Source organism: Puma concolor, chromosome D2, assembly GCF_028749965.1.
Source record: "Puma concolor isolate L17-30 chromosome D2, mPumCon1.1.hap2, whole genome shotgun sequence".
NCBI lineage: Eukaryota > Metazoa > Chordata > Mammalia > Carnivora > Felidae > Puma > Puma concolor.
Genome location: NC_141677.1, coordinates 77,165,669 through 77,178,474, shown reverse-complemented (window position 1 = coordinate 77,178,474; position 12,806 = coordinate 77,165,669). Strand labels below are relative to the sequence as shown.

The following is a 12,806-nucleotide window of genomic DNA, read 5'->3' as shown; positions in this document are numbered from 1 at the left end:
GGGATTGCTTGGCAAGTGACCACTACAGTGGGACGGGCTTGCTCTTTGGCTCTGAGCTTCAAAGATCCCTCTGTAGAAGTCTAACTGGGCTCTTGACTTCCGTGTAGCCAACAGATGGTCTTGACCTGTAACCCAGGATTCCTAGGTTCTTTAAAAAAAGAGAGAAGGAAAGAGAACTAGAGACTGCCCTAAGTCTAGACTTCAATCTATTTCTGTGTTTCATTCCAGGTTTCTGTCTCTCAGTGCCGGTCAGACAACGCTGTCTAGGGAACGATGGCTAAGAGCAAAGCAGCTAGAGTCTTTAAGAAGAACCAGGCTTCAACAGCAGAAATGTGTGAACGGAAATGAACTTTAAAGATCTGACACTTATGAGAGTAGTGGGCAAGTTGTAGCCACGTTATTGTAAAATTCAAATGCCATTTATACCACATTGTTTTGTAGATAATTTGTATCAAAAACCAATGACTTTTCCTGAAATCAAGCCTGGTAACATCTGAAGTTTATATAATATTCAGTAAGGGCTTTTACCTTACTGATTTTATGGAGCTTTTGATTGTTTTATAATTATATAAATTAGTAACAATGTACAAAAATGTATTTGATATTAAAAGTTTAATATTGATGATGTTGCTGATTATACCATTTCCTTAGTTTCAGCTAAGTCATAGGCCAGACTCTGTTGAAATGCTCATGTCAACTTCATTTGAAGAAAATTGTTGGAATTCCAAAGTCAGAAGGGTTGTTCGCTTCAGATTTTTACATCTTTCCGATTAACGGTGGGTCTGAACGTGTTTAGTGGTCCAGGTTTGGGGAATGGGGTGTACTTGCCATTAATTCACACGACCGTGTGAGATTCTGCAGTGTCATTTCCCAAACATTTGGCCACAGATTTTTTTTCCGCCACTTAACAGTTGTTAATAACCTACAAAATTAGTCTTTTTACGTGGCAGTGGTTCCCAGACTTTTGGATTTCATGGACCAGTAAGGTTTCCAAAAATTTGGGGGACAGGGTTGCCAATATGTTTTGCCAAGTAATCTGAAAGAAACCCCTGTATTGCCATTTGTTTCTTCCTAAAAGGACAGTCTCCGAAGGAGAGTCCTTGAAATGGAATAAAGACAGCTTTTTCAAAAACAAAAAACACTACATTGTCCTTATTTTTCACATTTCACTGCGGTGCATCTGGGAACCACTGTTTCATGGGGTTTGTTTAGGGGAATGCTGCTGGCCTGGGATAGGATATCTTGCCCAGATCTGAAGAGAGCAAACAGTTAACTTTTTAAAAGATGCCTTCTGTAGAAAATAAAGTTTTAAATTGTTTTCCTAATGGTCATTTAGTTGCTTTGATGATTGTATTGGATTTTGAACTTTTATCTAAGTTTGTCCATTAGTTCCAGATGAGTTAGTTCAACTAACATTATCTGCTAGTCCAGGAATACCTGATAAAGCTATGGTAAGTTTGTCCCAGACCAATTACAGTTGTAACATGAAAGTCTTTAACAGAAAGCAGTTTAGTACAGTGTAGTAGGGAAACTGTGGTATCAGAAAGGTTTGGCAAGTTTAGACCATTACTTTTGTTAGAAGCCATCAGTGGTAACGTATAAAGATGGTTTTCTTAGGCAGCAACTTACATAGTGGGAAATGCGAGAGATCAGGTAAATAACTCCCGAAGTCTGCCCCCCACTCCAAATTGACACAGCTAAACAAGGAAACAGGGTCTGCCTTGAAAACCAAGGAATACGTTATGCTTAACTGAAGTGAAAATTACTAGTTGTTTAACTTTTCCTAAACTCAAATCTATTTTTATAAACTAATGTAAATAATGTTTATATTTAGAATTCTAACTGGTTTTCATTTTTATAACTGGTAGACTAGACTTCCTTAAAGTTTTAGAAATGAAATGAACACTCAACTGGATCTGTGAGAATAAAATTCAAGAGCGTAGATTAGTTACCATGTGATTACTGTGCCAATGTGAACTGTAATTTACCAAAGAGAAGTACATGATTTGCTTGATTTTGCAGAAAAGTTCCCCTGAAAGGAAAACCCTCTTTCAAATAAATAAAACTTCCCAAATGACCAGTACTTGGGGTTGTTTTTCATGAATTGTAAGACTCTTCCCCTGTGACGTGTGGGGAAAAGATCCCACTTCCTCCTGGTAGAAAACCGTTACTGGAAACTGTGTCCTCCTGGCGTCCCACTTGGGTAAGACAGCCCGGAACTCTGGGCTTCCGAACTCCCTTGTCCTTTGCCTACACACTGGACCTCACAGGATTGTTACCTCTACGTGAATCACCAGGAAACTGAACATAGTACCCTCACTGGAATTAAATGTTGCTTTATTTTTCAAAAATCTCTTTGGAACGAATTCTGTGGCGCTTAAAAGTTACGTTTTATCACCTGACTTTGCTTGTATTTCTCTCTCCCGTTGTGGGACACTTTAGCATTTCAAGACCCAGAAGAGAAGCTGCTTGAGAACAGGATAAAGCATTCAGTGTTCGGGTGTTTAAAATTTGCGATGTGCTTCATCGTCACGAGGGGGCACTTGGGTGGCTAGATCGGCTAAGCGTCCAACTTTTGGTTTCAGGTCAGGTCATAATCCCAAGATTGTGGGATCGAGCCCCAGGTCAGGCCCTTCACTGATCGTGGAACCTGCTTAAGATTCTCTCTCCCCACTCTCCCAAATTAAAAAAAGGGGGGGGGCAGAATACTAGAAGGGCTGTGACTTTTTTTTTTTTTTTTTTTTTAATATTCAAGACAGAGAGGGAGACTGAATCCCAAGCAGGCTTCACGTTGAGAATGGAGAGCCTGACGCAGGACTCAAACCCACAAACCCTGAGATCGTGACGACCTGAAGTCGGCTGCTTAACTGAGCCACCCAGGCGCCCCCAACCCTTATCTTTAAAATGTTATTCAAGGACTCCTCATACACACTGTCACATTAAATTACAATGGTCTTTTATTTTAAATAGTCACAAGATTCGACACTTCAAAAAAAAAAGATACCACTAATAAATAACAAACGTGGAAATACTTATCAAAGTTACAACAGACATAATGTTTAGCTGAGAATCCCTTCAACAGAGTAAGGCTCTAAAGATACCAGACAAACCGGAACTTGTTTGTAAGAACGTTCTTGTTGTGTAGGGGCCCTTCTGGGGCCGTGGTTCCACGTGGTCAGGATTAGAAGTCCTGTAATCGGTTTCAGCACCGCTGTGCTTCAGCTGAACCTTTAATACTTTTCAGTGAACACAAGATGTTAAGGAATGCCTCCCTGCAACAAATGATGACTTGAACACTCAAGAATTACCAGTATCTAACAAATGCACAGTCTTACACTCCTGAAAACTGCAAAAATTTAAGGTGCTGATCTTCACATCTGTTGTCTCAGGTTTCATGACTGACAAGTCTTAATCCTAGACTTCGGGGTGCAGAAGGAAGCAAAATATTTTAAATTTAGGCTACGGGGAATGCATCAGATGGGCATACCCTTCTTGGGCCAATAACCCTCAATTTAGTCTTTCTAGGGGATGGTTAAGCCATCAAAACTAAGTTAGTAGTTTTTATATTCAAACGCTTCTTTGTACTAGTAACTCTAAAGTCACTAAGAACTAAATGTATTTACACAAAAGAACGGACAGAACAAAAACACATGGTGGAAGAGGCTGTTCCCCTACATGTGCCCACATGTGTACTTTCCGTGTTTACTTGCACACGCCACCCGCCCACCTCACTCCCAAGAAGGGTCGTTCAGGTTATTCGGTCTCAAAGTAATTATCCCGAAATTCCTTCCAGAGAGACACCGCTCCCTAGTGTATGAGCTACTCACGTGTGCACCCTTCGGGGATGACGCACTTCTATTGTTGTGGCTCTCAAATCTGGACATCTGCTCAAGTTCACACTCCTTTTAAAACCTTTCCCGATAAACACAATTAGGATTTGCGATCCCTAGCTTCAAAGACCACGAAGGTTAAAATTGCCTCACGCGTGAAACCTCTTTTTGGATCAAACAAACGCCAAAGGATTCTTTGCAGCTAAAAACTAAATCTGAATTATTCGTGTCTGGCATTGTGTAAACATATTTTTAAGTTCGTTTTGCCGGACTTCCTGGATCACTTCAGACTCTGCAGGGCTCTTCTGGACCTTGGCCACCGCAAAGTTTATCCCCTGGGTTAACCCGGCTTGGGTAATACTCGCCACCTGGACCATGGAACTTCGGATCTTCGCAAAGGGGGAGACTGCCCTGCTGCCAGCACCCTCTGAAGGAGAAGGAGTCACCGGAAGCCCGGTCTCCAACTCCCGCGTGCTGGAGCCAGAGCCCGGGGTCTTCTGAGATCCAACCGGATGCACCGGTTCAACCGACAAATACTGGGGGCCGCTTGCGGAAGAAGCCACGTCTAACTGAGACGGTCGAGAAGGTAGCGGTTCTGTTGATTCAGACGGTGTTTCTTCATTAGAAAGTTGATTGGTCACTTGGTTTCCTTCCTCACTGGCCTGCTGAGAAACAGACCCCGCTTCTGATGGCCGGGTCATTTTGTTTTGTGCATCTCGTACAAATCTGTGGCAGTAAATATCCACAGGCTTGGCAAAGCCAGTCAGTACGTGTATGTTGTCGGCAGAAGGGCTCTTCTTCAAAGGGGACTCCTGGCCTTTTCCAAAACCACTTCCGTGAGCGGCACCCTCTGGAGGGACGTGAATGCTAATATCCGTGCTGCTGAGAGACTGGGACCGACTGCCTAATCGAGGTGCTGAAGCAATAATCCCACAACTCGGAAGAACGTAGTCTATTGGCCCTACGTTCTCTAGGGAGTTAGCTAGCTGTCTGTCTTCATCAGACTTGGAATTTGTGAGGAATTCATCAGAGTGGTAGGAGTCGTTCTCTGAAGACATTTCCCCATCCGACTCTGCCTGGACTTTATTATCCATCACACCGGTGTTCTCCATGGTTTCCAGACTACTATCTGATTTCCAGAGATTTACTTTTAAGTTTGGTTTTAGAAAGTTAACTTTCATTTCAGGTTTGGTAAAGTTTCCTAGCTTTCGTAGATTGCCAATATTTACATTAGATTTGGTCTGTTTCACTTTTTGATTTAGAGATGAAAATTTGCTCATTAAAAAATTTTTTCCCTGTGCCAAAGAGCCTTGGTTTTGAGATCTGATGCCAATGATGTCTTCGTGAGGTTTACTGCTCTTCCTACAAATGAGAAGAGAAAAAAAGTTCCCTGTGAAATCCAATATGCCAGTTCCAATTACTAATGTAAATGAAAACGGTTACTTTCATTGGGCCCAATTTCTTAAACTCATATAATCCCTTGGAATTGAGGCTACAATAGTACTGTCCGATAGAAATGTGAGCTATAGGGTAATTGTGAGCTACACAGTAATATAATTTTCTAGCCACTACTAAAAACATGAGATTTTGATAATCTTCTGTGTATATTAAGATACTGTATCGTTTCAACATATAATCACTATTAAAAGACAATGAGATACTCTTTTCGGTATGAAGTCTTTCAAGCAACCAGTGTGTAGCAGTTGACCACTGGGCAGCAGAAGCCTCTGGAAACAGCGTCGACAAGTTGTCCCCAAGTTCTGAGTGGGAACAGTGGCCTGGCTGTGTGACTTTAACCCCAAGTCCAGCAAGCAGTGTCCTGCCCTTACCATCCTCAAACAGGCCATGCACTGAACAGCCAGTCCCTGGAAACACAACACCTGTAAGATCTTAGTCTGACTCCGTGAAGCTCTTCACTATAGTTAGGTTCATCATATTGGGTTCTTTGGGATCAAACCTTTTGTCTTTAAAGTTGACTATAATTATTTCATGTTTCCTTCAACTGAGTTCTCTCTGGCATTCAGAGGAGGGGGAGGCAGCAGAGGAAGGCAAGGGAGAGAAGCATCCCAATGGTTGCCTCAACCTGCATTTTGGGGTATTCTGAGAATTAAGCACAAAAAGTTCCCCCAAAAACCACACCTAAAATTCAGGCAACAGCAGTTATCCCCTCATCTGTGGGGGATACATTCTAAGCCCCCCGCAGTGGCCATCTGAAGCCATGACTGGACTAAACCCTGTATATATACTAGGTTCTTCCTTACACATATGCACCTGTGATAAAGTTTAATTTATAAACTAGACACAGTAAGATCAACAGCAGTAAGACAATAATACTGTAATAAAAGTTATATGAACATAGTCTCTAAATACCTTCTTGTACAGTACTCACCCCCCTTCTGATGATGGGAGATGATAAATGCCTACACGATAAGATGCAGTGAACGACGTAGGCATCGTGACTTAGGCTACTACTGACCTTCTGACAATGGGTCAGGAGAAAGACCACCTGCTTCCAGACCGTGGCCGACAACAGGTAACAGAAACATGGATGGCAGGGGGAGGGGAGAAACTACTACAGTCACTTTGGGGGCATGTCCACCACATCCACAATCTAAAGGACCAGCAAAGACAACAGGCCCATAAATGGGAATCTAACATCTTGACTAAAGCTGCCTGCACGCATTCCATTTGGCTGAATTCGGATGGGAGGGAGGGAAAATTCTCCTTATGTTTTCTATGATTTACCTGCATTTATTTAAAAAGATACGGGCTATTTAACATAGCGTTTTCGCATTTGGCATCCCTTGTGACAGCTATGAATGTCAGAAAAAAGTATTGCTGTTTGCCACATGTCTCAGTATGTAAGTTTGACTCTTGCTGGTCATGTGGGATTGCTGGTCATGAGCATGTTCAGAACAACTAGGATGTTATTAAAGCGCTACTGGAACAATTCTCTCTACTAACAGAAGACCAAACAATTATTCTCTAGATGACCAAGTGGGTCTCTAGTGGAATGTGAACCATGAAATGTGATTAGATAGAAAATCCAAATTTTAATGTAAATAATCTCTTCACAGGCATTCATTCCTTCCCCAAACTCAGAAACCACTGGTGTTTAAAACATACTGGCTTGGGGTGCCTGGGTGGCTCAGTCGGTTGAGCATCTGACTTCGGCTCAGGTCATGATCTCACAGTTTGCGAGTTTGAGCCCCACGTCGGGCTCTGTGCTGACAGCTCAGAGCCTGGAGTCTGCTTCAGATTCTGTGTCTCCCTCTCTCTGCCCCTCCCCTGCTTGTGCTCTCTCTCAAAAATGAATAAATGTAAAAAAAAAGAGAGAGAGACAGAGCATGAACGGGGGAGGGTCAGAGAGAGAGGGAGACAAAGAATCTGAAACAGGCTCCAGGCTCTGAGCAGTCAGCACAGAGCCCGACGCGGGGCTCGAACTCACGGAGTGCGAGATCGTGACCTAAGCCGAAGTCGGACGCTTAACTGACTGAGCCACCCAGGCGCCCCCCCCAAAAAAAATTTTTTTTAAATATATTTAAAAGAAAAAAGAAAATAAATAAAACATACTGGCTTGTCATTTTCTCTATACAGTTGTTTAAATTATGGCCACAAGTAATGTATTGCTTAGATCGACTCTCAAGAGAGAGCATTCAGATTCAAACAAAAAGTATTACTTATTGATCCACAAAAACGGGACACTTCCCAGCCTAAATACCAATACATTATCACAGACTTCTCCCCATCTTGCAAATACTTTTAAAGGAGTAAGACTCTGAATAACAATGTCTTCATTCTTCAGAAAATCAAAGTACTGTACTTACCTCTCAAGTTTTTTCTCAATTATAGGTACATCTAATCCCATGGCTTGCTTGGTTATCTGCAGCATCTCCGCAATGCACTGAAGGGTATCTGAAACCCAAATACAACTGCTTGACAATCTCTCCAAAAACAGATGAAAAAAACAGCACTTGTAATTCAGAACCCTGAATGAAACGTGCGGTCTTAACGCTTAAATACAAATGTACTTGCTGCGATTTACAGAAAACTGCTTCTTGTTCATTACTTTCCCCCACTAATTTAAAATGTCCTAAAACAAATTTTTTTTGTTGTTCTAAAATTAATAGAGGGCAAAAGGAATTAATAAAGGGCAAAAGACCCAAATCAACTGGAATTAGAAGTTTCTTCTCATTTGTCCTGTGTTAGACACCAAGGCAACAGCCACGAACAAGACAGGAACGGTCCCCGACGAGTGTCCACGAGAGGCACCTGTGTTGGGGGAAAGGCCTGGCACCCATATGGCCAAATACACAGATCTCCCATCAGATACCCTTGCCCGAGCTACATCAGCTCAAGTAACTTCCCTGCTTTGCTGGGGACAAAGTTGCTATGTGAAGGTTGCAAAGCTCAAAGCGGTTTTCCTGGATCATTCCGTTTGTAATGGTATGTACTTTCCCCAGTTCCACCTGGATTTTTAAGAGCAGATCAAAAGCTATCCCTGAATACAGGCATCTCTTCATTACCTTTCCCGTCCTCTTCTGGATTGCGCATTACAGCTCTCAGTGTGTGGAAATAGCCACTTGCTTCTTTGTATCTGTAGTGCAGTCGCATGCAGGAGAACTTTGGCTTACCAAAAAGAGTGGGTTCAGGACCTAAAAACCCAAAGGAAGATGTTTAAACGATTCATAGAACATTCACTTTTTTAGCTCCAAAATACCAACACTTACTCATCATTAACTATTTAGCACACGTTTCTTATTTCTTCTAAACGAGGACACACAAAATACAAGCTTACTGTGATGATTTGGTTTGATGAGACTACATAAAAACTCTTCAGTTTCAAATATGTAAACTTTCTTGATCCCTGGGTTAATCTTCACAAGGTATTAAGCACAGTTATTACAATCTATCCATCACTCATCTCTAAGGAACAGAAAAGAGTCCTAAAAATTAGAGTACTTGCAGTATAGTATCAATACCCCTTCCTGGGTCCAGTATGCTATAGTGCTTGCTCAAACAAAGTGACCCATTCTTGGAAGAAACCGTATTTGCTTCCGAGGAGTTGATTAGCATGTTAAAATTTACCTATTTCTATTTTTTCCAGGTCTTCTAGACTTAGTCGTTGATACTGGTTTACCTTATCAACTTCATCATCATAACTGGATAAAAGGAAAGGGAGTAAAAACAGGATTAAAATCAAAAGCATATTTGGTTTGTCAGCTGAAACAGTAGCAACTTCTATACAGTTAAAATATTCCAGGGCATAATACACTATGGGATAAAAGGTTAAACATTTTAAAAACTAGATGAAATGGCATTAACATATATATATACAGTTCAAAAGCTAAGTAACAATCAGCTTATAACTTACATTAAAATGAATTACAAAATGTAATTTGTTTTATAAAAATTTTTAAACCCAACCAACCTAAAACTTAACCTAAAAGGCAGGTAAACACATACGTACTACACTAAAGGCATGTATCTGTGAATAATAACAGATACATCTGATATCCGAAATCAAGAATAAAAAATCCATACATCAACCTCAATGGGCACCTGGGCCAATCACTTAAAAAAAAAAAAAAAGACCATTCAGAGTCACACAAGTCCAAAAAGAGAGTATTTACTTAACAGGAAAAACAAAAGAAAACAAAACAAAACCTGATTCTGGTAAGGCTAATGAGGAAGTGCTTGTAATTTTGCTAGTGGCATTGTTAATTGGTAGCCTTATTGGAGATCTGATAAACCACAGAAGTACTGTAATTCATCATACCCTTTTAACCAAAGAGAAGCAGGTGTGTGCATGTGTGTGCACACACATATACAATTACCTGCACAATGACAACTGTATCATTCCTAACAGCAAAAAAAAAAAAAAAAAAAAGGAAGTATTTCAGTGCTAAAAGATGGGGAACTGTTTACTGTAGAGTAATAAAAAATAATGTAGAGTCATTTACATTAAAAGTATGGAGTACATCAAAACATGGAAAATATATAATACTTAAATACTGAAAAAACATAAATACTGGTTACAACTCTAAAATCCCATTTTCAAGTTGATAAGAACAGTTATATGAGGTAAAGAAGTTCAGTGAAGTTCCTTAAACTATGTAACAAAACCAGACTCTTAATTTTTTTGTCATGAATTCTAATAAGGAAGTTGACTTAAATTAAAATAACAATTAAAAAGCTTTAAATCAAAAAGCAACTTACTAGGCCACGTAGTAGGCAGAGTTAGAAAGCAGTAACAGCACATCCACATCTCTGTGAGTAGCATCAATGAGGCTAAACAGACACGACACAAATAATTAAATATTTTCATTTTCACCTGCATTTGTGCCAAGATTATTTGTATAGCAGAGCCACTTGTGATAAAGATTGGTTGGGGGGGGGCAGAAAATCAAATAATCAAGGAGTCCCACTTTTGAAGTTAAATGTATGCAATCTATCCATCTGGAGGGGGGAAAAAAGGAACTCAGTTTGAGAATGGGGGGTAGGTGTCAGGGAGGACTAGCTGAGGAGAGAGGTCCCTTCTCAGAGAGGTGGCCAAAGAGGTGGGAGGATTCGGCAAAATAAGATAATATGTGGGGAGAGGCTCTGGTTTGAGAAGAAAGGAAAACCAGGGTCTCAGAAAAGAAGAAAAGGTCTACATGATCTCACAAGACCTAACCATCAAAACGACAGCACACATTAAGGATATTTTTACATATGTGCAGAATGCATCTTTTGAAAAAAATTTACATAAATAAAACATTTAGATGCAAAAATGGGACCAAGCCCAAGCAACTTTGTGTATTTCTTACTCCAGATTAATTTATTTGGCTTTTAAGGAAGAAGTAAACATTTCCTTATTCTAAGTCCATTTTTTGGACTTATTTTACCATATTTTTACCTCCCCTCTCAAATCAAATATCAAAATAAGGGTCAGAAACATGAGTGTTGGTGAGACCATTAAGCCCCACAGCAAAATCTACATTTTTGTAAGATTATGAATTAAAAAATGGTCCAAGTATAAAATAATCATCAGATAAAGCGGGCAAAACCTGAACTCAAATAAAAGTCTTAATATTCATCTAATATTAACAATATTAATTTCCAATCAAAAGGTGGAAGTTAATCTACATTCTTATATTGGTCTCAATATTCCACTGCACGAGTGGATATTGCTCCTTTAGAATTTCATACCTATTCGCCCAGATTTGCCAAAATGCTACTACTGAAAAACAAATGGAAAACAGTAGGGAAAACAAATCATTTGTAGATGGAAGTCACGTCCTTAAACTGCGTCAGAATGAGGTCATTGTTTAATGCGTACTGCAGAGACAAACTAACCAAAATCTTAAAACTGCAGTAATTTACATCCGCGGCCCCCTGCCGCAGCATAACTCAAACGGTCTTAATCTGAAATAACTAATTCGCCTCAGTTTTCACCTACAGTAAGACACCGAAAAATACAACGAGTAAGATGCTAGGAACCGACGTTACGCAGATCGGTCCAAGAATCACGCGCACTAACTAATCAATCCACCGGGAACACAAGACCACGCACTCAGGCTACCGGCAGCTCCACCGCGAATCCCGGATCACACTACGGCGCAGTGGGGGTTTGCGCAGCGATACTTACATGCACTCTGAAAACTGATGCTTGAGCCAAGCCATAAAAATTATGTCACGACACATCTTAAGAAGAAATTCTACTTCTACAAGTCAGTGGTTACTTCCTCTGAGCTTTTTCCACTGAGGCATTAATATATTTACATCAGTCCAACAGGATCCTCAGTCAAAAACATTATGTCTTTAACGAAAAGCACTGGGCACGTAACAGGCGGTCAAGAAAAAGGTCAGCCCTCCCCCCCCACCCGCAATTTTACTGGAGTCTTAGCTGCAGTAAATACTTAATTTCCCTCCCCGCCCACCCTGCCCCTGAAGCGCACAAAAAAAGACACGTTTTTCAACACGGACAGTAAACGAAGGAAGCCCCCCCCAACCCGCTTAGGTACCTCCCCACCCCCCGCGTTTGCAGCTTCCGAAGCTGCTCTACTCGTTTTTGTTTTCCTGCCAGTCAGGCATGCCCTCCTTCCACACGATGAAGACAAAAACTGCCAGCACCACATGCAACCCCACCACTGCGACAATGGTCGCATAAAAGCCACTGTCGTCAGGAGACATTAACAGGAGACTCTGGAAAAGGAGCAACTTGCAGGAAAAATACAGCCCCACAGGAACTTTAACCATAAGTCCTGCAAAAAGGAGAAAAATCTTGAAAGTCGTGGCCAGGCTGCCGCCTTCGGGCTTGGGCTCGGCAGCGTTGCCGGTGGCATTGCCGGTGGCGTTGGCGGGCCGCTGGGCGGTTGGTGGAGGCCTGTGGGAGCGCGGCATCGCGTCCGTCCGTCAGTCCGTCTGTCGAGAAGTCGAAGCTCAATCGGAGCCGCCTGCACCCAAACTCGCGCCTGCAGCGACTGCGGCGACTGCGGCAACTGCGGCAACTGCAGCGCCAAGCCACGCCCAGGAGACACGTCTCGCTTCCGGTCGCCCCCGCTGCCGCGGCACGCGCCCAGTGCGCATGCGCGCCCGCCCCCGCCCCCGCTATCCCGCCCCCGCGCAGCGCGCGGTCCCAGCCCGCGGGGGCGGAGCGCCCAGGTGCCCGCGGTCCGCCCGGCTCGGCGTTCGCACTCGCTGCGGTTCAAAGGGACGCATGCGGCCGCGGCAGTGTGAGCATCTGGCCGCTGCACTCACATGCCCAGCAGCGTGGCCGCCCCACGCCTCCCCGCGCCTCCCCGCTGCCCTGAAACGAGTGGAGAAGTGGGCATCTACTCGGGGCAGAAAAAGCGGGCTCGACAGAGTTGGGCAAAATAACGAGTGGGCTGGTGGAGGTGCCGAAGGGCACCTGGGCGGTACGCCCGCTGTCCTTCCACTCTGCCGACTCCCCTCGCGGCCAGCAGCGCGCCCCCAGGCACCTGTCGTTCAGGG

At 42.6% G+C, this 12,806-nt stretch overlaps 2 protein-coding genes across 7 annotated transcripts in view; one reads left to right on the top strand and one right to left on the bottom strand.

Annotated features, from left to right (window-relative positions):
* MCMBP (minichromosome maintenance complex binding protein) overlaps window positions 1-2,083 on the top strand; it is a 48,453-nt gene extending 46,370 nt beyond the window's left edge. For both annotated transcript variants that reach the window (XM_086681015.1, XM_086681016.1), the window contains exon 16: window positions 229-2,083. In XM_086681015.1, the coding sequence (XP_086537141.1) occupies window positions 229-355 (127 nt within the window). In that variant the 3' untranslated portion in view covers window positions 356-2,083. The remainder of the gene's footprint in view (window positions 1-228) is intronic.
* An 856-nt stretch (window positions 2,084-2,939) lies between these two features.
* INPP5F (inositol polyphosphate-5-phosphatase F) overlaps window positions 2,940-12,806 on the bottom strand; it is a 91,095-nt gene continuing 81,228 nt past the window's right edge. For 3 of the 5 annotated variants that reach the window (XM_086681010.1, XM_086681012.1, XM_086681011.1), the window contains exons 16-20: window positions 10,050-10,121; window positions 8,919-8,992; window positions 8,357-8,485; window positions 7,658-7,745; window positions 2,940-5,192 (exon numbers count right to left, since the gene is read on the bottom strand). In XM_086681010.1, the coding sequence (XP_086537136.1) occupies window positions 4,040-5,192; window positions 7,658-7,745; window positions 8,357-8,485; window positions 8,919-8,992; window positions 10,050-10,121 (1,516 nt within the window). In that variant the 3' untranslated portion in view covers window positions 2,940-4,039. Of the gene's footprint in view, window positions 5,193-7,657; window positions 7,746-8,356; window positions 8,486-8,918; window positions 8,993-10,049; window positions 10,122-11,460; window positions 11,684-12,806 lie in introns of those variants that run through there. The other 2 variants (XM_025918063.2, XM_086681014.1) reach the window with 2 other exon arrangements.